The sequence below is a fragment of the Drosophila persimilis genome, unplaced genomic scaffold, assembly GCF_003286085.1.
Source record: "Drosophila persimilis strain 14011-0111.01,24,50 unplaced genomic scaffold, DperRS2 tig00000431-arrow-pilon, whole genome shotgun sequence".
Taxonomy (NCBI): Eukaryota; Metazoa; Arthropoda; class Insecta; order Diptera; family Drosophilidae; genus Drosophila; species Drosophila persimilis.
In genome coordinates this window covers 3,198,916-3,226,028 of record NW_020825312.1, presented here as the reverse complement: position 1 = coordinate 3,226,028, position 27,113 = coordinate 3,198,916, and the positions used below count along the sequence as shown (strand labels likewise).

At 46.1% G+C, this 27,113-nt stretch overlaps 7 protein-coding genes across 10 annotated transcripts; 2 read left to right on the top strand and 5 right to left on the bottom strand.

Moving 5' to 3' along the window:
* Positions 1-37: 37 nt before the first annotated feature.
* On the bottom strand, positions 38-8,902 carry LOC6595919 (protein melted). 4 transcript variants are annotated; one of them, XM_026989447.1, is made up of 9 exons: positions 8,096-8,902; positions 4,280-4,491; positions 3,963-4,214; positions 2,331-3,890; positions 2,026-2,263; positions 1,744-1,913; positions 1,547-1,675; positions 644-925; positions 38-573 (listed from the first exon to the last, which is right to left on the bottom strand). In XM_026989447.1, exons 2-9 carry the CDS (start codon positions 4,382-4,384, stop codon positions 316-318), a joined length of 2,994 nt encoding a protein of 997 aa, XP_026845248.1. In that variant the 5' UTR covers positions 4,385-4,491; positions 8,096-8,902; the 3' UTR covers positions 38-315. The 4 variants fall into 4 exon arrangements, with proteins under 4 accessions (XP_026845248.1, XP_002021065.1, XP_026845249.1 ...); XM_002021029.2 differs by having other exon boundaries at positions 1,744-1,895; XM_026989448.1 differs by having other exon boundaries at positions 4,280-4,488.
* Positions 8,903-12,528: 3,626 nt separating this feature from the next.
* LOC6595920 (acyl-CoA-binding protein homolog) lies at positions 12,529-13,725 on the bottom strand. The gene is made up of 3 exons (XM_002021030.2): positions 13,708-13,725; positions 13,070-13,101; positions 12,529-12,905 (listed from the first exon to the last, which is right to left on the bottom strand). The coding sequence occupies exons 2-3, from the start codon at positions 13,082-13,084 to the stop codon at positions 12,657-12,659; spliced, it is 264 nt and encodes an 87-aa protein (XP_002021066.1). The 5' UTR covers positions 13,085-13,101; positions 13,708-13,725; the 3' UTR covers positions 12,529-12,656.
* Positions 13,726-14,189: 464 nt separating this feature from the next.
* LOC6595921 (acyl-CoA-binding protein) lies at positions 14,190-14,624 on the bottom strand. The gene is made up of 2 exons (XM_002021031.2): positions 14,586-14,624; positions 14,190-14,514 (listed from the first exon to the last, which is right to left on the bottom strand). The coding sequence occupies exons 1-2, from the start codon at positions 14,592-14,594 to the stop codon at positions 14,269-14,271; spliced, it is 255 nt and encodes an 84-aa protein (XP_002021067.1). The 5' UTR covers positions 14,595-14,624; the 3' UTR covers positions 14,190-14,268.
* Positions 14,625-18,122: 3,498 nt separating this feature from the next.
* On the bottom strand, positions 18,123-18,647 carry LOC6595922 (acyl-CoA-binding protein). Its single transcript, XM_002021032.2, has 2 exons — positions 18,587-18,647; positions 18,123-18,526 (listed from the first exon to the last, which is right to left on the bottom strand). The coding sequence occupies exons 1-2, from the start codon at positions 18,593-18,595 to the stop codon at positions 18,287-18,289; spliced, it is 249 nt and encodes an 82-aa protein (XP_002021068.1). The 5' UTR covers positions 18,596-18,647; the 3' UTR covers positions 18,123-18,286.
* Positions 18,648-19,166: 519 nt separating this feature from the next.
* LOC6595923 (acyl-CoA-binding protein homolog) lies at positions 19,167-19,565 on the top strand. Its single transcript, XM_002021033.2, has one exon. The coding sequence runs from the start codon at positions 19,311-19,313 to the stop codon at positions 19,563-19,565; it is 255 nt and encodes an 84-aa protein (XP_002021069.1). The 5' UTR covers positions 19,167-19,310.
* Positions 19,566-19,656: 91 nt separating this feature from the next.
* LOC6595942 (Bardet-Biedl syndrome 1 protein homolog) lies at positions 19,657-21,652 on the bottom strand. The gene is made up of 4 exons (XM_002021034.1): positions 21,376-21,652; positions 21,077-21,312; positions 20,180-21,014; positions 19,657-20,126 (listed from the first exon to the last, which is right to left on the bottom strand). The coding sequence occupies exons 1-4, from the start codon at positions 21,650-21,652 to the stop codon at positions 19,657-19,659; spliced, it is 1,818 nt and encodes a 605-aa protein (XP_002021070.1).
* Positions 21,653-24,669: 3,017 nt separating this feature from the next.
* On the top strand, positions 24,670-27,093 carry LOC6595944 (protein male-specific lethal-3). The gene is made up of 6 exons (XM_002021036.2): positions 24,670-24,815; positions 24,955-25,133; positions 25,208-25,768; positions 25,828-26,327; positions 26,404-26,488; positions 26,550-27,093. Exons 1-6 carry the CDS (start codon positions 24,714-24,716, stop codon positions 26,662-26,664), a joined length of 1,542 nt encoding a protein of 513 aa, XP_002021072.1. The 5' UTR covers positions 24,670-24,713; the 3' UTR covers positions 26,665-27,093.
* The last annotated feature ends 20 nt before the right edge of the window (positions 27,094-27,113 follow it).

Below are 27,113 nucleotides of genomic sequence, written 5' to 3'. Positions count from 1 at the left end.
ATGTATAAAAATCAACTATAAATGAAAAAACAATTTCGCAAAATTTTTGAAATCCCTTGAAACGGTAAGTACTTGCTAGATAAGTCTATGGATAATAAGTACATGTATATGTATGCTGTGTATATATAGAGTAATATATATATATATTGTATATATGGTGTATTTAGTGCGTGGAGGGGGATACAGCTGTCCTCTGGGCGCCGTTGTCCCTTGTCTTTTGTCTTTTGTGTGTGTTGTGGTTGCTCTGTCTTTACATTTACAAATAATCTCACAATGTGGGTGCTCCGCATCCTAACATCCTAGCCCTCTAGCATCCTAGAAGGAGGGCTTGCTGCTGCCCATGCTGCGGGCCGGCAAGCTATTCGTCTTTGCCGTGGGGTTGTCGCGGGCCTGCGAATGGGCCACCACGATGCTGAGGCACTGCACCCACTCCTCGGCATTCTTGCCGTCCTTCGGCTTGAGTATTAGGGTCTGGTCGGCGGTGAAGATCTCAAACGCCTTGGGTATGTTACGTGCCCCCCGCGACACCTTAACCGATCGGATCTGGTTCACATCGATGCTCTCTCCCCCGCTCTGAAGAAAAGAATAAACCCAATCGGAATTACGATCCTCTCGTATAGTGATTGCTCTGGCGTGCTCTTACCGATCCCTTGCAGGAGAGATGGGCACCGGAGAGCGTGAAGTAGCGCGTCCGCCAGCGCCTGAACAGCCGCCACTTGCCCTTCTTCTCCTTCAGCTGGCCCTCGATCATGGGCTGGTTGCTGCCGTTAAGGAAGCCCACCGCCTTGTCCGGATGATTGCACAGGAAGCAGCCCCACTGGTACTCGAGTTCGTTGCAATTCGGGTTGGATTTGTCGGTGATGGAGACCTCAAACACATCCAGAAATCCCGAGTGCCGCAGTTCATTCACGAGTATCTCGCGGTCCTAGAATTAGGTCAAAGATTGGATATATGCATAAAACGAGCGGGAACGTTTGTGAGCCGCGGCAAGGGCCGCGTATATGTATATATAGTCTTAAGATTTATGTAACCTACATATATCGAAGCCGATTACTCTCTCTCTCCCTCTCGCTCTCGCCGTTTTTTTTAAAGGCATTTGTCGTGACAGATGGAAATAGATAGATAGATAGAAAGAGAGGAACCAAGACCCGTAAATACTAATTCGTGAACTTTGTCTATCCTCCTTTCCACATATGGAATTATTTTATTCAAATTTTCCTCTACTGTTACATATTTTATATCTCGCTCCCTCTGAGGGCACACACTGCACGAGGAAGGGTGTGTTTGTAAGAGAGAGAGAGAGAATGAGTAAGCGCGTTTCGTAGTCCCTACAATTTATTTGTTCCTTCTGGCTAAACCGATCTAAACCAGATTACCGAATGTCATTTTCAATGATTCAGGCACATTGTGGAATCGCAGGAGACTGAGTACCAAATTGGATTGCTCTAGCTCTTATGGTCTCTGAGGTCTAGGCGCTCATCGAGCTGTCGGAAACAATTCCTTTTGGGCGTACTCTTTGAGTATTGGGTATAAAAAATGAACCCACCTTGACCTGGGGAAATTGGCTGGTGACCAGCTCCGTGAAACTTCGGTTCTCGCACTTGAGTATCTGCCAGATGTTCTTGAGATTGCTGATACCGGATTCGCGTGTGCTCAGCACGCACTTCTCCTTCACCTGAAATGGGAAGTGGGTGTCATGATTAGGTTCTGCGACCTGTACGGATCGGTGCGGATCCCACTTACAAAGTGCCGCACTTGAAAGTCCAGGAACATCATGTGTATCCAGGTCTTGGGGTTGCGGGTGCGCATCGTGAAGCACGTCTTCGAGTAGAGGCAGTGGGGTCCGCGTATCTGGCAGGCGAAATGCAGCTTGGCCACCTTTTTCGTTCGTCGCTCTGCGAATTCATTGGAAACTGTGTGATGTGTTTGTGTATGGATGTGTTTGGTGTGTGGGGTGTGTGGGGTGTGGTGTATACGGATGGTCAGAGATCGAGAGAGGAGCCAGAGATCGAAGCACAAGCTTACCCTCGATACTGCAGCGCGTGGGTGGAGGCAGGTGCTGCGAGACCTCGTCCATGTAGGACTTGATCGAATTGAAGTTCTTCTCGCAGAACTGCTGGACGGGATCGCGCATTATCTGGTACGGCTCGAAGGTGCTCATCCTTTGGTCCATCACACTGTTGGCATTGAGGAGGGTCCGACTGGTGTTGTCGCTGCGCCGCGGCGCCACATTGGTGGTTGGTCCCGAGACGATGACTTCGCTCTGCAAATATCAGTGGATCGTTAGCAATCAGCTTTCGTTATGCATTATCGTGCCTGTTTCCACTTACATTCCCGTTTACGGGCAGCTTCATCACCGACTTTGCGTTGCCGTTGCTGGAGGATGCGCTGGGCAGTGCTGGCGAGGCATGGTGCACGGACACCGCATTCTGCGGCTGCTGTGAAGGGGCCGCAGCCGCAGCTGCAGCCGCCGAGGCTGGAGGTATGGAGATCGATCCCACCGACTGATTCAGGGCATCCGTGCTGTACTTCATCAGCACCGTGCTGGAGTTGAGCAGTGTCGAGGGCCCCTGCGAATGGGGCCGCACCTTGGAGGGCGACGTGGTGACGGTCACTCCGCCAGAGGTGACGGGAATCCCGTGCTTGTTGTGGCCCGTGATGACCACGTTGTTGCTTAGCGGCGGCACAGGCGTCACGGGCGGGTTGCTGAACGTTGCCGGCGTCTTGGGCGTGGCCCCCGACTGCACCACAACGTTCCCGTTCGAGCTGCCTCCCGGCTGCTGGTTAATCTGCGAGTTGCTCAGCCGTGTCATGCTCTTGTGGAGGCCTCCGACGGAGCCGCTGGCCACATTCAGCCGCGTCACGCTCCTGTGGGTGTTGCTGGCTGGATGCAGACGTCCCGTGCTCCTGGAGTCACCCAGTTTCACGCGCCGCGTATAGCCCGCGTGCTGCGCCGTTGGCGTCGGCGTGGATGTGGCGATGGGCGCTGAGGTCGGAGCCGCACTGGGCGTGGCATTGACAGTGCTGCTGCTGCTGCTGCTGGTGGTGGCCGCCTGTTGGATGATCGGTGCTGCGACGGGAGCTGGCTTCAGGGGGGGACTGGGGCTGGAGCTGGTGCTGTTCAGGCTGACGATAGTGACGCCGCCGGAGGTCTTGTTGGCCGGGACACTGCCCACATCCTGCTGGGAGCTAAGCGCCGCATTCTTCTGCCGCACGCAGGCCAGCACCTTGTCCGTGAAGAGCACGGGATATGCCGAGCACAGCCGCGTGGCCTCCTGCTGCAGCAGCGCCTGGGTGGGCAGGTGCTGCAGCACGAAGTCGAGCGCCTGCTGGGCCGTCACCTTGCTGCCGATGCCCGCGGTGGTGAGGATCTGGGCGCACAACGTGGCCGTGCTGGGATTGGTCTTGGCCGCCAGACGAAGCTGCTCGAAGTGGTCGACGAGCAGGTGGGGAGCGTGCTGCGCCAGCTTGAGGAGGATCTGCATGGTGATGCTGGAGGTGTCGTTGTCGAGCAGAAAGCCGCACAGCTGGGGCACGCACTCCTCTAGCACCTCGGGCGACTTCTGCACGATCAGAAGGTAGAGCTGGAAGACGGCCATACGCTCCTGGGGGTCGCACTGGGGCAGCAGCGGCATGAGCAGCGGTGCGTGTGGCGTCACCGCCTCGGGGGTGACCTCGTACACCTGCGAGAGGACGCGCAGCAGTCCGTAGTTGCCGGAGAGGATGGACTCCATCACGGACTCTGTATGGGGACTCAACAGGATGGCGTGGTCGATGGCCGCCAGCGACAGGTAGCTGGCCAGGTTGCGCGACAGCTCCTTGTTGCCCTTCGGCAGGAACTGTACGGCAATGGGCAGCGCAATTTTCATCAGTTCTTTCTTATCGTAGTTCTGTTTGGGTTCAAGTAGAGTGGATTAGTATCTATGATCATGGATGATTCTATGATTCTGGGCGCCACTCACTAGAAATATGCTAGAGATAATGTCAGCGGCGATCTTGGCGTGCGGCGGCTCCTCCTTTGTGGCGCTGGAGGGCTGCAGGTTCCAGAGCAGGCAGGTCTTCAGCAGGTCGACCAGGGCGGCACAGTAGCGCTCCGCACTGCGGGTCTCCCGGATGCAGGAGAGCACCCGCGTCACGCAGATCTCCACCACGCTCTGGTCGTTGTTGTTCTTCACGTAGTCCGCATGGGAGATGATCGGGCTGATCTCCGATAGCTGCAAGCGAGTGAAGGAGAAGGTGGATCGGGGTTCATAAAAGACTTGCTTGCAGATAGACCTACCACCTCCGTTATGTCATCCACAATGTCCGCATCGGGCACGGAGAAGAGATCCCCGGCCCGGGACAGGTCGCGCTTGGCGAGCACTTTCGTGAACAGGTCGTGCATCTCGCGGGGTTCGCTGGAGCTCAGCTGGAGGTGGAGGCTCCCGGGAATGGCGGCTGGCGGTCAGTCAGTGGCCTTCGTGGCCAGCGGTGCCTCATCTGTGGCAGCTGCTGAAAGCGAAACGAACTCGAGTTAGGGACTTGCTTGCTGTTTATTTTAGTCGCTGCATTTTTTTCACTGTCATGTCTGGCTGGCTGGCCCATTGCCAAAGTTCAGGCGCCTCCGGCAACAACTTTTTTATCTTATCGGCCGGCACTCGCAAATGCGCGAACTAGTCCAAGTATAGCGGCCCCCGAAGCCCCTGCCGGGACTGCCCAAATATCCGAATCGCTCCAGAACGGTTTCTGTTCTGTTTCTATTCTGTTTCTGGTGCACTCGCAGTGCTCCAACATACCACAATAGCTGTATAAATAGAGACGTACTTGTTGCATTGTCTAGTCGCGTATTATCTGGATTTAGATGCCCTTGCATAGCTTCTGTTTGAAGCGGAAAGGGTACTAGGCTTTCCACTAATATAATATTACATCAGCATGATGATATCTTGTCTATCTATACGGCCACTCGATAATCGGAGTATCTTTATTGAACTTTCGGATGACTAGTGTGGGTATCCAATTCCATACCCCTCGGAACATCTGAGGGATCTAGAGGAATCTGCTGTTCTGCTGTTCTGCACTTTCTGCCACTGCACTACGAGACTCGTACAAGTGATTCCACGAACTGGATGGAATTCGGTTTTACTCAAATATTTCCGTTCAGTTCTGTTCTGTTCCGTACCGCACCGTACCGTGGGGTTTCCCTCTATCGCTTGCACTTGGCTCAGTTGTTTTTCTCTGATAGCAGGCACAAGCTGTTGACCAACTTGCAGCCGTCTTTGGGCTTTGGGCCTTAGGCCTGGGTCTGGGCCTGGGTCTGGGCATGGGTGAGGAATGGAATGCGTTTGGGCCAAGCTGTGGTTGGCTACGGATTTTGATTAGATGCGCAAAATTCCGCTGGGGGATTAGCCCCGACTTAACGGATCACTGGGGAATTTGCTTGGTGGCCACATGAGTGGGCGCCGAAGAGCTGACAGAGAGGGAAACGTCATTTCTTGTCTGGCACTGCAGTCGCGCCATCAAGGAAGCCAACGCCAACGCCAACGCCTAAGTTATTAAATTTTCAAATAAAAACCAAAAGTTGCATAATCCATAGAGGGGGCCAGTCCAGTCGTCCGTCAGTCGTCAGGCAGCTCTGCACGCGAATTGCAGACGGTCTTGTCTTGGGTTTGAGTTTGAGTTTGGTTCGGGCCTGGGACAGACATTTGCTTCCTGGAAACCGGGACAGCGACAGCGACAGAGACAGAGACTGGGACTGGGACAGGGACGGGCAGAGGGAGAGGGAGAGGGTAAGGAGACAGAGACAGAGACAGAGACGTAGCTCTTTGGGTTTCTTTGGTTTTCTTTTGGCTTGTGGTTGTTGTTATTTATGGCTCATTCGCGCTCAGGTTGCAGCACCAACAACAAACAGAAAAACTGGTTAAAAAATAAATAAAGAAGCAGCAACAAGTCGCAGCAAGCAGCAGCAGCAACTCAGAGCGCCCCGAGAGAAAATTAAAAGAGAAATAGAAACACACATATGCACATGCACATGTGTCTGTACGAGTATATATGTACATATGTATGCACGAGTACGAGGTATACTCGTAAGTAATGGATGGGATGGGATGGGATGGATGATGGCGTTGGCTAAAACATAAACCGAAACCGGTGCGGCAGGTTAATACACACGAAGCACGGACCACGACCACGACCACGATCACAGACCACGAACCAAAAGCCAAGAGCCAAGAGTGCGGTGGGGCTGTCGGGCTGTGGGGCTGTGTGGAGCGGCAGACACAGACTCGTAGCTCAAAGATTTTGGAGACACGAGTGGAAACAAAGGCTGTGCCAAAACCCAAGACAAGACTCGATTGGAGGTTCCATAATTCTCTGCTTCGATCTTATTTGCATTGCCCCTCAAATGGCAGGGGTCAGACCTGTCCGTCTGGCTATAACAAAATGGTAACAACTTTTAAGCCTTTTAATTACCAGCGTTTCGTTGTGATCGGTGTGCGAATGACTCAATTTCCACTCCGATCGAGAGATCGGGGAGACAGAGAATGCGTAACCCTATCTGTGAGGCCAGGGCTCCTCTGGTGGGCAACCAGGTGGCAAGGCCTTAGGCCTTCCTCTCCTTCTGCGGATTTTTTGCAAACCCCTCTCTGGCCCGCCCTAACTGTCCGCAGTCTCACATAACCGTCACACTGGTCGTATACGTATTCCGATACCAGGCTAACATTCAGCTTTTCCGACTCGCATTGCGTGCATTGCCAGTGTTTTGTTCTTGTTTGTGCATTCTTTTGTCACAGTCGCTGCTCTGAAATACCTGGCCAGCGGACAGTAGACAGACAGAGCCCGTTGCCAGCCCGGAGCCAGCGGCCAGGGGAGCGTCAAGTGTCTCGATCGAATGCAACGGGCAATGGGCGACGGGCAACCGACTGTCCAGAGATCTGGCGACTGGCGCGACTGCAATTACCAGTCAGAGTCTGCCACGGGGGTGGGGGCGGGAAGGGGCTAAGCGGGGAGTTTGGCGAACGGCAGTCATAGAGCTGGCCGCAAAGCACCCAACTAGCACGAGTATCAGTGGCCGATGTTGTGTCTGGAAACCCGTTTTCGATATTGCCTTTTTTCGTGCACAGAGCACCGACGGTCCACCCTACGCATGCGCAGACAGTCACCGTCACCGTCCCCGTCATTTCTGGGTGGATTGGTACGATAATATATTTGTCTGGCTGCTGAAATCTGGGTTGCAGATGTCATCAATGGATGATTTGTTTCTGGATGCGATATTCCTTTAGGTTAGAAATGTGGGGATTTCATCTATAAGTTTTTGTTTGCCAGCAGTTTCATGGTATCCGTTCGCTTATGGGAAATTATTCACACATAGCACGGATCGGATCGTTGGATAGATCGCAATGATTTCTAAAGATCTAAAAGAACTATCCTTGAGTTGATTACCGAATCAAGATCTGTATATCACAGAAGATAATGCATGTTAGAAAATATCTGAAGCACTAGGATGGCATGGCACTGCGCTAATATTTGCCTCATGCTATCACCTGGGGATTTACAACTTCTCTCTCTATCTATCTACCGCAAAACAACAAAACTCAAAAGAAGTATATTTTATTCGTCTTTCCCGTCTACGGATTGCTTGGGGGGAGGGGAGGGGGGGTTGCGAAAAGTAAAGACAACATCAACACGGTAATCCGAGAACCAGGGAATGGATAGGAAATAGAGATGGTGATAGGGGGATATGGGGATGGTTGAAAAATGAGCGGCGCGTGAAACTTATTAATGAAAAGTGCCGCAAAATAAGAAATCGCTGCGAATTAGCACAACAACAGGAACACGAATCACATTTGGGGAATATTCATATAGTAGATCCCGCCGCGTATGAGCCCACCCGTACACACTCAAACTCACTGAAACACACACACAAACACACCAATACTGACACACACACACGTAAGAATTTTTTTGCAGATTTGAATGAGGCTTGAAGCACGGTTAGAGGAGCTACCTGACTACCTGGCTGTCTGAATTGTGTCCGCGATGAAACTGAATTTGAATTTTAGCGTTGAATTTTGAATTTTGGATCCGATCACAGCCCAAACGGTAAATGGCCGAAACTTACCGAATTGCATCTGAGGCTGGCAGACAGCTGGCCATATCAGTGGTGGTGCAACAACTGCTGGAACTGGTCGAAGTAGCTCTCCCTCTCTCCCTCTCTCTCTCTCTCTCTCTCTCTCTCTCTCTCTCTCTCTTTCTATCTCTCGCTTGGCTCTCTTTGTGGCTGGTTGAAAAGGTAGAAAATGTTGCTGTTGCTGTTGGCCAAGTCAGCCGCACAGCCGCAGATCCGTGGTTGTATTTGTTGCCGTTGCCTCTCGCTTTGGGTGTAGTTCAATAATAATATAATTGTTGCTGCTGTTGCCGTTGTTGTTGCTGGTGTTGTTGCTGGTACTGGTGCTGGTGTTGCCGATAAAGCAAAAAACTTGGTATTGCCGTTAGTGTTACTTATTTTTTAGGGCCGTGCTTTGTTGCAGCGCCAGCGCATTGCTTTTTATGCAAATTTTCGTATATTTCGTCCGTATATTATGTATATTATGTATATTCGCGTATATCTTGAATTATTTGTTCTTTATTGGACCTCCTGATGTGTGAGTGCGCCAACGCTGCTGCCGTTGTTTTAGCCACAATGCCCTGCGTTCCACTACGCCTGATTTCTTTGTATTTTTGCTAATCACATTTTGTTAACACACACTCGCGCACACAGGCGCACACGTATCCGTACACACGTACAAAAAAAGAGAGCGGCCAGCGAGGTGAGGTATAGACCAGACCCACCGACGACGACGACGACGGCGACAGCGAACGAACGAACGAACGAAAGACTCGGTGCGCGTTGGCCAAACGAACGGCGTTAAGGCCCAAACGTAGAACCGGGAATGGCGAGGCCTCAGCAGCCCAATTGTCTGACTTGGCTCCGATCGCTCCGATCTGGCCATATATCTGCTCTTCCGGCCGCTTCTCTCTTGTTTGTTTTGCACGATCGCCTATGGTATAACGATTTATGTAGGGTAAGGAACACTCAGGGAGTGGTTTCTTCTTGAGGGACATAATTGCTTATACAAGCAGTCGACACTTACAATTGAGCAGCTTAAGTCCCTCAAAGAGCGGAATGACCGTACCATTTATTGATATATCATGATCGCCCGCTCTCTGCGCTCTTTATCTCTCTCTCTCTCTCTCTCCGTCGCTCACCATTTCTGTTCACCTTTATCGTCTCCTGACGCGTTGATACCTTTGCTGCAATGGGTAGCGAGTGGTATATTGGATTTATGGGAAGGCGCCTGTAGATCAACAATAAGATAAATACATGAGAATGATTCTAATGACTTATTTAGTACTATGAGACTAAGTATAGTTACATATGTATATCTTACGTTTTAGTGGGAATTAAGGGAGTCACCTGTACGTGTCAGGTGTGCTTAACGATGTAGGACGAGTGGGCTGATTACATAATCATTTTTACAATAAAACTTGTCATGGCCCTGATCCGTGCTGGTCCGCTGGAGATATATGCAGTTGATTTCTAGCAACCCTAACGTTTCATGCGCCTAATTTAATTATAATAATACACAATGGATCATATGTATACATATTGAGTTTCTAATTCTATTCGTATCCCAGCGAAGCACCACATGTGCACACATATGTATACAGGGCATCATATCGTCGATCCTTCTTGGTTAGCTTATTTCTCTTTTTGCCTACACAAATTTATCGCCGTTTTGCTTTTCGCCTTTCATTCATAAACAAAAAACCAAGCCTTGTTGTTGGTTTATGTTGCTCGGATTCTGTTCTGCTTCGGCTTCACCTGTTGCGCAGCCCGAGTTCTTGGACTCATGTTGCTAGCCAGCACAGAGATTTTTTATACCCGGTACTCGAAGAGTATATGGGTACTATATTCGGTTTGTGGTGAAAGTGGATGTGTGCAACACCCAGAAGGAAGAGTTTCCGACCCCATAAAGTAGATATATTCTTGATCAGCATCAATGGCCGGATTAATATAGCTATACGTTGGTGTGAGAAGAGAGAAAGGGATACAGATGTGGCGGGATAAAAAATTGAAAGAAATAAAATATTCTGAAATTCGAATCAAATAGGTCATTAGGTTAAAAGGGGTAAGCCGAAATGCAAGAACTAACAGTTAGGCTCTAACTAGCGGTCGTGGTTCCTTCCTCTCTCTTTCCTTGTATGTTTTTTGCCATCTCTCAAAAGTATCGGGAATACAAGAAGAGTCGCAGCTTTTATAGTTTCAATGTAAAGGCTTATAATAATGATTAAGTTTCATAAAATACAAATTTAAAAATAAAAATGATTTTATCTTCTCGTCAACGGTAAAATGTTTTGTGAAATGTGTTTTCTGCATCGCATCACATACCTATAGTATGACTCTTCTACATACTCTATGCCGTAAAATAATATGAATGGCAGGCAGACCAGGTCCAGGAACAGGAGCACTGCAGTGGATAAAACGAATGGAATAGAGGTCCTTCTTTTAGTCCTAGAAAAAGTTATAGATATTTATTAAACTTCATCAGAATTTTGATTACATTCTTGTAATACGAGCCTTCTCCGGTGGGGGTTTGATTAGGGTTATTATAAGCCTTAGAATAATTATTCTTGCTCTTCTTGTTGCGCTCTTAAGGGTACATGATTTCGAGCAAGCGGGAGCAAACCGGTAGCAAAACGAAAATCTTTCCTGGTTAAACTTCTTGACGCTTGTTTAGCGATGAATTGTGGCTTGCAACCACTTGTTGATGGACGATCTCGTGACCTAAACGAGAGATGTATTCACAGTGTCGCTAGTGGCATAAGCCTGGGGGATGTCACGAAAAGCTGCCTGTCTGCCATAGTTCGTACAGACCCTCCATGAATTACCTGATAATCGAATATTATAGGGATATACTGTTTTGTATTCCGCTACATCTGTCTCTCTCTCTTTCATTTCTCATGCCAACACCAGCCGCAATATCTCGCTTCCAGCCGACAGGGGGCGCACACTGCACGATTAAGAGTGAGAAAGATATATATAGAGAGAGAGAGAGAGAATGAGTAGGCGCGCGGGAAAGCTTAGCCACTCAAATGGATTTTATAATTTGGGCTTTAACAATAAAATAATTTAGCATTCTCGTTGATATGGTTTCTCTATGGATCTGCGTTTTTTGCGTTGTCGGTTTTCTCGTATCTTCAAAATTGTGGATGAAACAGATTTTCGTCCTTTGTGTGGGCGGAAGGAAAAGGGAAGAGTAAATAATGATAGCTTGTAATAGTGTGATATTACAGAAGTCTGGATACAATTTGGATATAGTCTCTGATATCTAGGCGCTCATCGGAACGAATAGACGGACAGACAAACATGGCTATATCGACTCGGCTATTGATGCTGATCTATTAATTATTAATGCTTTATGGGGTTGTTCCATTACACTTTATGTATTATCCATAGCCAATCGATATAGCCCTGTCTGTTTGTCCGTCCCAATAAGCGCCTAGATCTCAGAGAATATAAGAGGTAGAGAAAATCAAAATGTTCCATCCAGACTTCTGTGTTAACGCACTGCTACCAGTATATTTCAAAATTTGAGCCCTTCCACCTCTAAAAATTACGAAATTCTGTGGCATCCCCAGGTATAAAGATACGAGAAAACTTAAGACGCATAACTATAGAGAATAACTTATCTACCAGTTTGTCGAATCTGGATCAGATAGGATTATTAATATAGCCAGAAGGAACAAATCAATTCGCTTTTGCTAAGCAAGACCGCCACGTGCTCACTCTTTTGCTGCCTCTCTCTCGCCTACTCTTCGTGATGCAATGTGTGCGTCCTCTGGCGGAGAGGAGCCATACTGACTGGTATAAATGTAGAGTCGCGGCCGTGGCTGCAACTCACAACGTTCCTCCTTGTTTATCTGTGGAAATTACAAATTTCTGTATACGTTTTAGTACTATGAATGTATACGTACATATGTATGCAATAATCAAATAATTTTAACCTAATAATCTGTCCTATTAAACTTTCCGCCAACAGTTTTACGAGAAAATGAACTAATCAACCACTGTGCGACTGCTAGTTTTGCCGGCTTGGATGTTCCCGATGATGCACTTGAAATGTTGCAACCGATACCGCTGAAAGTCGAACTTTGTTTTATATAATTTTTAGAATAACAGCCGTTTAGTGGAGTTCACTTTTTCTGCCCTGCCGCAAATGGGTGACTAAAGGTCACCTCCATACTGTTTGAGAGCAAACCACAACAAAACTTAACCGGCAGATATATTCGCCATTCTTCCGGTCGACATTGAAACCCGTGCGTTTCGGCAAACATACTCATAGATCCATTAACAGTTTTCTGCTAACAAAACGCTACTTGAGCCGGTACAGGGTGCAGCACAGCCTTTTGTTTGCTCCGCAAACAGGGGAGGCAAGGTCAAGCCCGGCCTTCGAATGCAGTACGGTGAAAGGGGCCTGCTAGTGGGACTACAGAGGGGGAAAGCCAGAGAAGTACAAAATTAACATACAAAGTTTATTTTGCCTTCTACGAGTAAATAACATAGATATTGCATAGGGTTGAAGTCTCTCTCTGGTTAAGATCAATGGTGATGGGTAGGTAGTCCTGTCTGTTGGGACTCTCTAGGCATACTTGGCCACCAGACCCTCCACAAAGGTGACATACTCCTTCTGGGCAGCCTCGGTGGACTTGCCCTTCTGCTTGTTCCAGGCCTCCCACTTGGCCTTGCCCTTCAGGTCGAGGAGACCCGGCTTGTTGGTGTTGTTGTCGCCAACGGAGGCCTGCTTGAAGAGGGCGTACAGCTCCAGGAACTCGTCATCGCTGGGGCGCTTGGTCAGATTCTTCACCTTCTCGGCGGCGGCGTTGAATTGCTGCAAATCAAGAGTGGGTACATATGTATATAGATTAGCAGTCAATCGGGAAGGTGATAAGGCAATGGCTTATCTGACACGCTGTATCTGCTGTACAGTGAAACTAGTGCACCGTGCAGCAATCAGCAATCAGAAATCGGCAAACGTAGGAAGTGCGTACTTACCTCGGTGAGGGACATTCTGGTATAGATTTGATCTGCAAGAAGTGTGGAAGATTTGACAAAATATAATTAGTTGCTGTTGCGATAGGATTGGATTATAGCTGGTGTATCATTGATCGCTAAACCCGTTTGGAGCAAAATGTTTGACGGCCGGCGAAATGTTTAATGAACTTTGGCACGCATCGGGCGATCTTGGAGAACACTGCTCATATACCATGTATGTAGAGGCTATGCTTTGGGGTCCGACAAGTCAAACTTTCACCTGAATTTATGCTGCGGAAGCGGAGGCAACAACAAGCAGACGACACGCATATTTATCTCTTGGTCAAGAATTATGAAATATGGACCAAGCAACCGTTAGCCGCCTTTTCAGTCCAGTCAAGCGAAATGTATCCAAATATGGAGACGGGCGTGGGCCACAGTACACAGTACACAGTACGTTTCGTACATATTACTCGTGTGTATCCGCATAAGGCACACGCAGGTGGCCGAATTCGCACAGTTCTTACTATCTAAATGAGTTCGATATTTGTCACGCGTTGGTACTAAAGATTTCCTGCATAAACTGATAGATATACCCAGGCACCAGGCACCAGCCACTAGGCACCAGGCTACAGGCACTATCACTTGACTCGACTTACTTGTATGTCTCGGCCGTTACAGAACTAAACACAGTCTGAATTCCAATCTTGATTTGACTTTCAATTTAAGTATTTCCACATCGCACGATCGCCCTGAAGCCACAAAGCTTTCTTCCAAAGAGCGATAGAGAGCGAGACACTCTCTGGAGCTTTGCTAATGTTCTGTTCTGTGTTCTGAGTGGGCTTTATGGGTGGAACTCAACTCTGTGTTGCAGGCAGCTTTGCTCGAGTGGGTTGGTTGGGCAATCGTGATAGTGCAGGCGGCCCTGCTGATAGCAGAAGCGATTTGCTGATATATGTTTGGGAAACCTACCAAGGCAAGACCCGAGAGCGAAGCCACGTAACACGGCCACCCATCGGGTTAGGTTCGAAGTTCGAGCGGCTTTCCTATCGCAACTTTTGGCCAAAAGTACCGAATGTACTACAGAAACAGTACATGAAAGCTTCAATAAAAAGCCGCTAGCTGGGCCAACACTTGAAGATTACTGTTTTCATATCTCTGGTATCTTTATTGCTCGACTAGTTAGTTGCAGCAGTGGGAATTGGTAGCCGGTAACCGGTTTAGGCGTACTTGGGAGCATACTTCTCGTACACCTTGACGTAAGCATCCTTGGCGGCCTCCTTGGACAGACCCTTCTGCGAGTTCCAGGCCTCGTACATGGCCTTCTTCTTAAGATCCAGAACGCCGGGCTTCTCAATGTTCACATCGCCAACGGTGGCCTGCTTGAAGAGGCCGTAGAACTCCAGGAATTCGGCATCGGTGGGCTTCTTGGTGAACTTCTTGGCGAGTTCAGAGGCTTCTTCGAACTGTTTAAACATCGAGATCCATAACTGATCAACCGAATCTTGTAATATTTATCTATGATTTATTTACTTACGGACACCATGTTGTTAGTTCTGTGGTTTTGCTAGTAGTGCTGCAAGTAATTCAATCGGCGTTAGTATTTGGCTGTTGGGTCTATAAGGACTTGAGTGCTTACCACTTGAAATGGCGAAAGGCGAATGAGTACTTAGGGGCCTTACAGTCGAGCTTTTATAGGTTCAAATATTTCAATTGAAGCTCAAGTGAAATATAGACATATTTCGCTGATTAGCCCTGAGTTTACCTCACCCGACTCTGCCGACATCGATATCTTTATTTCGCCAATTTTGCTCCTAACATTATTGAAGGTAGCGATATGGAAGATAGCCCCCGGATACACTTATCATTTATAACACCAGCAAAGTCGCTGGCTGACCAAGTCTCTGAAACCAAGGGAACACTGTAGTTAGACACTCCCGCGAATTTTCGTCCCGCACTCTGAAGTTTTTACAATTGGCAATAAATAAATGACGTTAGTTGATATATATATACAAGCTGTAATCTGATGGATTATAAGATCTAAGAAATATATATTACTTGTCGTAAAAGCTGATGTACGTTTTGTAGGTCAGCGACGAAAGTCATTAACCCGTTTACAACTTTACAGCTTTATGTCTAAGAAGCAACCATTTTCGGCAAAGTTTGTTTTATCATAATATCCCTATTATCTTTATTCGAGCAATAATGGGGTTGATTAAAACCTTTAATTGGTCCCCCGGTCAATGTCTCAACAGCAGCTATGACACAAACCTGCAAGAAAGTTATTGAACTAATTTCCGATTGTGGCTAAACCGTTAAAGAATCTGCAGAAGAAGTGGCAGATTAAGATTAAAGATGTTCCTTTCTGCAGGACTCTTTTAGGGTATCGGTTAACCGCTTGCGGAATTACTAGGAAGATCCTAATTAGGGTTCTTACGAGATTCTATTGATCACAAAAACCTGTCTAGCAGGTTATTAACTCTTTTCCTACAAAATATGCATCCATTTGCTTTGCTTGACATGACATTACTTACATAACGGATAGTTCATTCTACGTCCTTTGAAACATATTTTTTATTAACAAAGATTTCAGTGTAGATAAAGAATATACATCGTGAAAATAAGCGCCGGAACAGCATGTAGTTTTCAGCTTTCGATTATTAGGTCATAAATGAATTCATTTTCTATTAGATTGGTTACTTAAAATAAAAACGAGGGGGAACGTTGTGAATTGCTGCGGACACCGCAACTCCCGCACAGCATTTATACCCGATACTTAGTCAGTATGGCTCTCCTCCGGCAGACGCCGCTACTATTAAACGACACGACAAAGAATGCGTGCGAGAGGGACAGAAAATCAGTCTGAGCGTGACGTCGGGCGCTGCGTAGCCACTGCAAATTGATTTCTTGCCTTTGGCTATACAAATTATCCGATCTGATCCTGATTCCGCAACCAGATAGATATGGTCATTCTCTATGATTGTGCGTCTTTAGTTTTCTCGAATCTACAATATTGTGGATGCAACAGATTTTCGTCCTTTGTGGGGGCGGAAGGGGGTGGGGCGAAATTTTGAAACAAACTCGTCTCGGTCCGATATCTTAGGAGTGTGGATACCAAATTTGGTTGCTCTAGCTTTTATAGTCTCTGAGATCTAGGCGCTAATGTTTTACTCTAACCAAAGCCGCCTATGCTACCTGTGTGTTAGAGAGAGACAGGGCGAGAAAAAATGAAATTGTTTTCTTGATGCTGGCTATAATAATAATACTATCCAATTCAGATTCTGCAGTCTAAAAGATATGGTCATTCTCTACGATTCTGCGTTTTTGGTTTTTTCATATCTGTAAAATTGTGGATGCCACAGATCTTCGTTCTTTGTAGGGGCGGAAGTGGGCGGGGCGAAGTTTTGAAATATTTTTGTAGCAGTGACATATCACAGAAAAGATCCAAAACATTGTTGCTCTAGCTCTTATAGTCTTTGAGCACTAGGCGCTGAAGGGGACGGACAGACGGACAGACAGACAGGGCTCAATCGACTCAGCTATTGATGCTGATCAAGAATATATATACTTTATGGGGTCGGAAACGATTCCTTCTGGACGTTACACACATCCACTTTTACCACAAATCTAATACACCCCAATACTCATTTTAAGTATCGGGTATATAAATGTTAAAGGCTAAGGACAAAACTGTCGTATGGAATTAATTCTGCTACTTGGCAACTACACAGAGGTGTTGCCGCGAATGGAATGCATTATACATGAACTCTACATGAAAATGAATTCTATACAAAAACTAATTCCAAACCAAAATTAATACTACACAAAAATGAATTCTACACAAAAACGAATTCTGTCCAAAGCCCCAAAAGTATAATTTATTTGCCAAAAGGTCGTTCCGAATGAATGTCTGGAGGTGGTGGATCGAAAGGGTATCATTTGATAACTATGTACATATGTTCACCGTGTGGAAGGCATTTGTTCCACTTCTCGTAATATTTCGTGGGAAACTTGTCGAATCGCCGAGTGAGCTATTACGTGGTAGACCTACCCTCTGGGTTAATTATGGTGTATATGTATATAACTGTGTTTTCGCTGTGGCGTACATTGTGGTTGCAGGGACAAGAAATGAGGATAACTAAATTGATTTATTGAGGTTAATACCGCGAGTTTGGAACTGATCTCCGACTATTACAATTTTCGAGAGCATGGGTTCGTTATCCCAAAGTTTTCTTCCCTTATAACCTTCTCCTTGCAAACACCAAGAAAAAAGCCGTATGATATACATATATATGTATGTATGTAGATTAATAAACTTTTTCTTTAGGCATTGATTTCTGCTTACTGATGATTAAAAGCCACGCGACGTATTCAAAAAACAATTTCATTATTATTCCATTTTGTAGGCGATTACATTCTTAGGATAATCTCATTGGAGGGTAGATTCTAAACATCCATTCAATGGTACTGTTGCACTTCCCTAACCTTTAGTTTGTAATGCGATTGATTGTGTTAAATTGATTACCATGAATCAGAAATGAGTAAGCAGTGACTAAAAGATGCATATATGTATGTACCTACATATATATCAGATATTGCTTTATATAGAAAAATTAATTATCAAGCAGTGGAATTTTTTTCTATATTTTACTAAATTTTCACGTTTTTGCCTTATATTCTAATTATTATTATATTTTGTACACCGCCTTTAGCTTTTATTTGGCAATTAATATGGCCATACCTTGAGGGTCCTAAAAAAAAGACTCTGGAATATGCATTAAAGGTATGTATTTGCTAATATCATTCTACCGAACCAAAATTGTTCATCCATAAGTAAATTGATTGTCGTTCCATGTGCATATAAAGAATCGCATGATAATCTTGGGAACCATCCGGTAATCTAAGATTTTTGATTTCCATATTCGCTGGACTTCTTCCTAGAACTTAAGCGAGAGTTTTACGATGGCCACCCACCTGATAAAGCATACCCATTATATGATAAGATTGGAGTTGGTCATATGATCGTATTTGGAGACGAAAGCGGAAAGTTACGGAATGATTCAAACACATTATCTATTTTAAATGCATGGGCGTTTGTTTGGTTTATTCCAAAATGACATTACAATAAATACATAACTCTTCAACAATGATTCAGATGCATCCAGTAGAAGGGGAAACTCAGTAGAAAAGGTCACAAAAAATAATAGGTCTACAGCTACGTATACAAAAATGCACAGCTTATTCGGATTGGGCAGCGTACTTCTTGTAAACCTCGATATAGTATGCCTTGGCATCGTCGATGGTCAGACCAGCCTTGCTCTTCCAGGCGTTGTAGCGAGCCTTCTTCTCCTCATCCTCGGGCTCCTCGATGTTGCAGTCGCCGACGGTGGCCTGCTTGTAGTAGCCATAGAACTCCAGGAAATCCGCCTTGGTTGGGGGGTTCTTCAGGGACTTGGCCTTCTCAACGATCTCCTCAAACTATTCAAAGGGAGAAGCATAAATTAAAATGCATTTCTATGGAAATGTAGGAAGACTTACGGTCAGCATGTTGTAAAATTGTTGTGGTTGTGGGAAACAAAAACAAACTGTGAGGATCGTCCCACGGACACTGTTATATATTGGCAAACATAGCTCATGCTTTTCGGTAATCTTATCGGAGTCCCAGCTGCAATAGTAGTTCCCACTTGGGCTTATCATAAAAGGCTCCCCATGTACGATTGTATTTTGGGGGTTGGCAAAGTGCGCTGAATTCCCGTCAAAGTATATAATTAGTCAGCTGCGGGGATTGGCTTATCAGAGTTGACAAGTATGCTCTTGCACTTGCCAAAAAAATTGAATCAGCTATGTATCAGGTATATGCATGCCCACAGGTATACGTTATCTGCTTGATTGATACGACTAGACGGCCCTAAGAGAGGGGCTGGGGTAACACTCACAAACTATAGCCAGAAATCGGGCTACTGCTCGTCACTATGGGTGAGACTTGTGAGTCAGGGGCTACCAATCAGGCCGAAGTCACTAATATTAGTGATAATAATTATAATGCGGCCAACATTGGAGATAGTACTATCGGCTTTTAAAGATTTCCAAAATATTAATTAAACGATTATAGGGGAGTCTTAGAAGATAGAAGATACACATTTGGCTAATGCCATATCCAAGTTAATTAAATTTCCTAATCCCAGTCGCTCGAAGGGAGCTATAAAAGTCAGATGTGAGGGGACTACAGTCATCATTTAGTATCACCAATAACCCAAGCAACATGGTCAGTTTTGAGGAAGCCGCCGAATTAGCCAAGAACTTCTCCAAGAAGCCTAGCGACTCTGAATTCCTGGAGTTCTACGGTCTTTTCAAGCAGGCCACCGTTGGCGATGTGAACATTGAGAAGCCCGGCCTTCTGGATCTCAAGAAGAAGGCCATGTACGAGTCCTGGAACTCGCAGAAGGGTCTGTCCAAGGAGGCTGCCAAGGAGGCTTACATCAAGGTCTACCAAAAGTACGCTCCCAAGTACGCCTAAACGCCACGTTTTGGGATTAATCTAACAGGATAAAATAAACTCGAAATCTTACCACAAAAATCAAAGACAGTTGACTTCCATTGTGCGCCCCTTAGAAGGCCGCCTCCGACTGGGGCATGGTCACGGCGGCTGCAATGAGGGGCTTGGCCTGGCCAGCCTTCATTAGCATGACGCGGATGAGGGAGTTGTCCAGGGTGAGGCTGGCGGGTGGGAGTTTGTCCAGAGGATCCAGCAAAGCCACCACTTCGAAGTCAACGCGCAAGGGGATGCCCGGCAAAACACTCGGCAGCCTGGCCAGGGTCTGTTGTATGGTGTAGTGGCGTCGATCCGCGTGGAGCAGAATCATCAGATTGGAGGCCATCTTGAACGTCGAAAGGTTCTGCACGGTGAGGTAGAGTCGAAAGGCAGGCCCACTGCCGCAAACCTCCGCCGAAAGCTTGACGGGAGCATGGGTCAGATCGCCGGATATCGTGCTCTCCGACGAGTTGATAGCGTCGATGGTGGCACGGGCTGCCGTGTGCCGCAGCCGCCAGAGCTCCACCTGAAAGCTGCCATAGGTTGCTGAGAGGAAGAGAAGTTGATGAAACGAGAGACAAGTTGCGAGCCACGCTCACCTTTCGCCTGCTGCTTCTCCCGGGCCGCCTGCTCCACAAATATGGAGCTCTTTTTGGGCTTATCCAATATCGTGGAGCCATCAGTGAGTTTTTGGTCACTAGCCCCCAACCGTCTGCCTGCCAAGGCCTCCGCTTTAGGCTCAAAGCGCGAAACGCGGCGCAATATCTTGACAATCATCTGGCCCGACTGCGTAACGAGAGTCAGCACGTGATCCTCCATGCCCATGCGCCCGTACAGCATGGCATCCACCGTCTCCTCCAGGACGAACTCGTCCACCTGATACCGCTGGAGAAAAAACTTGACGGCGCCTCCCTTCAGAGCAACGGCCACCAGAGTGATGCCCAGATGTGTCATGGTCAGTGGCAGGATGCAGACCGGCAAGGAGTCCAGCTGCACCTGGTAAAGCAGCTTGCCCCGCTTCGAGTAGCACTGGTAGCGGTTGTCCATGGTCGAGGCAAGTATCGTTTGATCAATGGGCAGCAGCAGCAGACCCGTCAGCGGTGTGCTCAGCTTGAAGATCTCCTGTCCCTCGCTGTTGGACTTTCGCAGCAGATAGACACCGCCATTCCGGGTAGCCACCACAATGCAAAAGTCCGTTTCATAGGTGCCCTGGACGGAGAGCAAGCTGGGAACAGCCGTCTGATAGCTGCAGGTCCGCCCCTGGTACACCAGGTTGAAGCCCTGGGGTTCCAGTATGAATATGTGGCCAGTGTCCGTGGCCAGCACTAGGTGGGAAGGGGGATTGGCATCGCTGGAGACGCGTTTTATGCAGCACATGATTACTATGCTGCCCACCCGCCCCACAGGCGAGTCCCTATGCGTGTTAATGAATGGCTGAGAGACAATTCGTGATGATATTGGTTGAGAAAATCGACGTCCAAATGGGGAAGACTCACAGCACGTTCGGCCTCAGTCAGTTGCAGCAGGCGCTGAGATTTCCTCGAGAGTTTGGCGTGGTCGATGCCCTTGAGCGACTCCAGCAGGGCGTCGTGGGTGTCGGCCTTAACGACGGGCAGCTTGCGCCAGACCTCCAGCTCCAGATCATCGGAATCAAGGGCGGGAATGGTGTACTTGAAATAGGGCTTCAGGTGTCGGTAGAACAGCACGGACTCGGCAATGGCCACAGCAATGACTGTGCCAGGGGATGAGGGGATGAGAACAGGCCCACCACTTTACGATGTTATGACATACGCACCCGGCGTCTTTGGTTCTGTTTCGTCGATGTAGAGGCTCTCAATGGCAGTCGGTATGCCCGGAAGTGGCTGCTCCTGCTTCAGTTTTAGTCCTCGAAATACCTTAAGGGTGGCGCTCGGCTCGTGCGCCTCGTCCTCCAGCGAAATGTCGGCTGCCAGTAGTCGGATGTAGCCATCGCACTGGACGTCGCTGAGCGCCATGCAACTTGACAAAGTTGTCAGACGCGGACTTTCATCCTCCGTTTCCACATGGAGCCAATTTGGAGCGCCACCAGCCATAACTTTGATCAGTTGCAGAAAATACTTTACGTGGCAGTGTGAAAATGAACAGATGATTTAATAATTGCTCCAAGGAGTTTTGTTTTGGTTTTCTGCGCCTTAGCAACGGCGCCAGTACATTTGAAATTTCTATCGAATTATCGATATCTCTGAGAAGTCGAAGCCAGAGTTGCCAATTCCGAAAAGCATGTTATACAACTGAGCATATGTTTGTCATCCCTTTTTAGTGCTAAATGGTATTTTTGTCAATTTCATCAATCTATTAATTTAATTTTCAATGTTATATAGAAATCCAATAAATGCAAGTATTTCGAATAGACCAATCATGTATAGAATTGATTCATCAATCGTATAAAACTGAGTGGGCATGGCTAAATGTTCCATATAGATAGTATTATTCAACGGAACAAAGAATTGGTCGTTTTTTGAAAAAAAAAATTTGGGAAATATTCGGTATTTTCCGGTGGTATTTTAAAACATGAAAAATTCGTGGAAAAAAGAAGAAGAAGACGAATTCACAGCAAAATCACAGCAAAATCATAGCAAAATCATAGCAAAATCATAGCAAAAGGAAGAAGAAGAACAGACCGCGGACTGGGGGTGGGGGTGAACAGCTGTTCGGCTAAAACGGCAACTGGCGTCTGGTGCGATGGAAAGACGTGGGGAATGGGGCATGTTCTCGCGTCGGTCCGATGCGGAGGCTCATCTCATCGAGATCACCCGCGTGGATGGCAGCCGTCGTGCTTTGTGGAAGGGGGGTGGAGAAGCCGCGTTCCCTCGTCCTCGAGACGCGTCGCGGGTGCATTACTTGAACAGAGTCGCCCCGGACTCCATAAGCCGCGCCACGATGGACGAATCCGAGCTGCAACCATAACCGGGAGCTCACATTCAAAAAAGTTCGATTTGGCGCGCACCTCTCGGTATATTTTTCAAGTGAGACCGTATATACTGTAGAAACTGGTTTTCGCCGCGCTCCCATGTGGTGTTTTTTAGTGCTAAATGGTATTTTTGTCATCTATTAATTTAATTTTCAATTTTATATAAAAATCCAATAAATGCAAGTATTTCGAATAGGCCAATCATGTATAGAATTGATTCATCAATCGTATAAAATTGAGTGGGCATGGCTAAATGTTCCATATAGATAGTATTATTCAACGGAACAAAGAATATGAGGAATTGGTCGTTTTTTTTTAATTCGCCGCAGTTCGCCGCAGTTCGCCGCAATTTCGCTTTAGCAACAATGAGTCTCGTTCCATACACAATGTTGCGCATTCCATGCACACATACCCTGGGGGAAATGGATGCTATAGAATTGTGAATACGTTTGTCATCCAAGGCTCAGTAGGTATCAGGATCGAGATAAATATATAAAAGATACTAATAATACACATGAACAAGTCAAAAACATGTCAATTTGAGAAAAGGTCTTAATAAATTGCGTTTGATCTACATGGAAAATTAACAAAATAGGGTGCACAAAGGCCTATACACGCATCATGTCTTTAAATACCAGCAACATTGCGGCTGATTTTTTGTTGAACTATTTTGTTTAAACCTTGTTTTAGTCAAAATACAATAAAAGCAAGGACTAAAAACTAACCAATTGTGTAGAAAATTGATTCATTAATCGTATAAAATTATGTGGGCATAGATAAAGGCCCGGTTGACAACATTTAAATCCTTGTCGCTCACATTCAAAAAATTTCGATTTGGCGCGCACCACTCGGTATTTTTTTCAAATGAGACCGTATATACTGTAGAAACTGGTTTTCGCCCCGCTCCCATGAGGTGTTTTTTAGTGCTAAATGGTATTTTTGTCATCTATTAATTTAATTTTCAATGTTATATAGAAATCCAATTAATGCAAGTATTTCGAATAGGCCAATCATGTATAGAATTGATTCATCAATCGTATAAAATTGCGTGGGCATAGCTAAATGTTCTATATAAATAGTATTATTCAACGGAACAAAGAATATGAGAAAATTTGAATTCGCCGCAGTTCGCCGCAGTTCGCCGCAGTTCGCCGCAGTTCGCCGCAATTTCGCTTTAGCAACAATGAGTCTCGTTCCATACACAATGTTGCGCATTCCATAGACACTGTTGCAGCAACATTTACTTGAAAACCGTTTTTTGGTCAAAATAAAATACATTAAGGTAATTAAAAGAAGCAATCTTGTAGAAAATGCATTTATCTATGGGATAAAGCTAAGTGGGCATCTATAGCTTGAAATATAGGCAATACCCGATTCGCCGCAGTTTAGCTTTTGCAACAATGAGTCTCATTCCATACACAAATGTTGCTAATTCCATGCACAAATGTTGCTAATTCCATGCACACATACCCTGGGGGAAATAAATGTTATAGAATTGTGAATATGTTTGTCATCGCAAAAACAATTTATTTCTAAAATATTTTAATATTATTCAATATTATTTATTATACTATTTTTAATATTTCAACGATATTTTGAAGCTTATTGTCTTCTTGTAGGGACCAAGAATAGGTATCAGGATCGAGATATATATACAAAACACTAATCATATACATGAATATGTCTAAAAAATGTCAATTTGAGAAAAGGTCTTTATTAGTTACGTTTTATCTTCATATCAATATATATACTTTCATTTACAATTAACAAAATAGGGTATACAAAGACCTATACTACGGCTTTCACGCAATATAGCGACTCTTTTTTTGTTGAACTTTTTCGTTTGAACCTTGTTTTAGTCAAAATACAACAAAAGCAAGTACTAAAAACTAACCAATTGTGTAGAAAATTTATTCATCTTTGTTCTAAAATTATGTGGGCACTGCTAAATGTTCTATTTAGCTGGTAATATTCGACGGAATATCAAAAACGAGGAATATGCATAACAGAACTTGACTTTGTCAGTATTTTTACGGTATATTTTCCAAATGAGACGGTATGTTTCGGTATATTTCTGAGGGTCGGACGGTATTCTTTATCGATAAGTCCGCGGTCACACTGAAGAAGTCGTCGCAGCATTTTTTAATAATAATAAGTGATTTGTTTAGGTTTATTTTGAAGTAATGACGGCTAAAGAGGACGAGGTACAGGTTTTCAACAAGGGCGAAAAGGTCCTGTGCTACGAGCCGGATAAATCGAAGGCGAGGGTTCTATACAACAGCAAGGTAAAAACACACAACAAACATGCCCACGCGCATACACACACAGACACACACCACCACAGCAAACGTCAAATAAACGTCAGGCAGCGACGCATTCGCGCACTTCGATTTTTCACTGAATATAGCACCGAATTTTTCGCAGGTTTTGACTGTTGTGGAGCGCAGAGATGAACATGGCCTGAGGTACTACGACTACAAGATCCACTTCCAGGGCTGGCGGCCGTCCTATGATCGAGCTGTGCGTGCTAGTTGTCTGCTGAAAGACACGGAGGAGAATCGTAATCTTCAGCGCGAACTGGCAGAGGCCGCACAATTACAGATGTAAGTCCCGTCCCCCCAACCGGTGGGCTGTGTATTTGTGTGCGAAGTGTTATTACCGGCTTTTTCACTTACAGAAGTGGAGGATACTCGTACAAGGGCACGCCCTCTCAGCCTCCCAGCAAGAAGAAGCGCTTGACTCGCGTGGGAGGCAACGTCGAGGATCAGGAACCAGCCTTGGACACCACTCAGGGACAGAAGGAACCAGAGGTGCCGCCTACAAACGGCACTCAACCCGCTGCCGGGAACCGCTCGCGGGAAAACAGTGGAGGCCGCAAAGCAGAAAAGAGTATCGGTGCCGAGGAGCTGAAAATGAGGAACACGCGTGGTCATTCTACAGGGAAAAAGCCAGCCAAGAAAGAAACGGTAGAAGTGGAGAAATATGTTGTCCAAGAGGATCGTGTAATGTTGCGCATCAGCGAGCGTCTGAGAGAGTACATGGAGTACGACTACAACATGATTGTAAAGTTGGGAAAGCAGCATGCAATGCCTGCCCGTATGCCCATCATCTGCATCTTGGAGAACTTTGTGAAGCAGCGGGCCGTGGAGCTGGCTATTGGAATCAAGCAAGACAGCAAGAGGAATACTCAGAGTCGGAATGCCCGCATGGAGCGGGAGTATGATCGGGTCATGTCCAAGTGAGTAGCGGCAGAGGTTCCATAAAAGAAATGGTTAAATAATTGTGCAACATTTGCAGCGTCTGCATGCTGAAAGAAGTCGTCGATGGACTGCGCATTTACTTCGAGTTCCATGTGGAGGATCATCTGCTCTACAAGGAGGAGAAGGAATACGCTTATAACTATCTCACGGACGACAACTTAAAGAACGTCAGCGTGAAGCTAAACAGCTCCTATGACTTCATCAACCCAAACTGCGACACAGAGCTCATCTCAATGGAAGGAACCCAAGGGGGGGCTAGTGCACCTGGCCCAATAAACAACTACGGAAGCCAAATTATCAACGGATTAGAGTACGAAAAACAGTTTCAAAGGTGTCTTCTCTACATCGCAAAGTCGAGTGGCAAGAATACGGCCAACTCCTATGATCCGCGGACATGTCCGTACACGGCTGCCGACAAGCTGCCCATGGAGATGCGTGGTTTTCTGCGCGAAACCTTCAAGTGGCGTCTGCTCTCAGCGGAATCTATGCCGGAGAAGTCGATGGTGTTTGGCGCTCCCCATCTAGCACGACTGATGAGTAAGTTTTGATTGTAAACTGAAACTGAATGCTGTGTCTGGAGACCTCATACCTTTATTTGTATCTGTATCTGTAGTTAAAGTGCCCGAGTACTTGAATATCTCGCCCATATCAAATCAAAAGCTAGAGGATCTGCTACCACATCTGGACTCATTCATCAAGTAATTCCCAGATCCCTGCCATGTTTTTGAACCCAAACTAAAATGCGTGTGTTGTTTTCAGTTACTTGGAGAACCACAAGGAGTGGTTCGATAAGGAGAACTACGTGCATCATCCCACCGTACACCAGGAGCAGCTGCAACGAGAGCTGCTCGTGTCACTGGAACAAACCGCATAGAATGGATAGAGCGATGGTCGTGCGGCTTTCTGACATTTTAGTTCAAATTAATGCTATGGTATTTTATTTATTATGCAGTTTAAAGCTTATTCCTCTTTTATTTCAAGATTTGTAATTGTCATTTTCATGATTTGGTTTCTTCAACTACACTTTGTAAATAACGCGCTTCTATAAAAAAAATATGTTTCCTACACATGTATAATCGAATAATGTCTAGAACTACATGTTAAATATGGAAAATACGAGTTTAACATTTTTTTAAACCTTTTTCTGTTTACTTAATCTTAGGTTTAGTTGAGTAGTTTTACATGCTAGTATTTTGTCTCTTTTTTTTTGTGCTCAAATATATTTAAGAATTTGAAAGATGTGTCTTTTAGCAGGTTGGAGGTCGGACGCGGCCTCCTTCGTCTGCTGGACTGTCGATTGGAATTGGAGTATGTTTTGGAATG

Bases quoted from the DNA above. Each gene is read 5' to 3' on its own strand.
- LOC6595942 (XM_002021034.1), bottom strand. From the start codon at position 21,652: ATGGCTGGTGGCGCTCCAAATTGGCTCCATGTGGAAACGGAGGATGAA. The intron at 21,313-21,375 runs GTGCGTATGTCA...CCCCTGGCACAG, and splicing joins AACAGAACCAAAGACGCCGG to TCATTGCTGTGGCCATTGCC. The intron at 20,127-20,179 runs GTGAGCGTGGCT...TCTTCCTCTCAG, and splicing joins GGAGAAGCAGCAGGCGAAAG to CAACCTATGGCAGCTTTCAG.
- LOC6595923 (XM_002021033.2), top strand. From the start codon at position 19,311: ATGGTCAGTTTTGAGGAAGCCGCCGAATTAGCCAAGAACTTCTCCAAG.
- LOC6595919 (XM_026989447.1), bottom strand. From the start codon at position 4,384: ATGCACGACCTGTTCACGAAAGTGCTCGCCAAGCGCGACCTGTCCCGG. The intron at 3,891-3,962 runs GTGAGTGGCGCC...GAACCCAAACAG, and splicing joins TTATCTCTAGCATATTTCTA to AACTACGATAAGAAAGAACT. The intron at 1,676-1,743 runs GTAAGTGGGATC...TTCCCATTTCAG, and splicing joins ACTTTCAAGTGCGGCACTTT to GTGAAGGAGAAGTGCGTGCT.
- LOC6595944 (XM_002021036.2), top strand. From the start codon at position 24,714: ATGACGGCTAAAGAGGACGAGGTACAGGTTTTCAACAAGGGCGAAAAG. The intron at 24,816-24,954 runs GTAAAAACACAC...AATTTTTCGCAG, and splicing joins GGGTTCTATACAACAGCAAG to GTTTTGACTGTTGTGGAGCG. The intron at 26,328-26,403 runs GTAAGTTTTGAT...CTGTATCTGTAG, and splicing joins CCATCTAGCACGACTGATGA to TTAAAGTGCCCGAGTACTTG.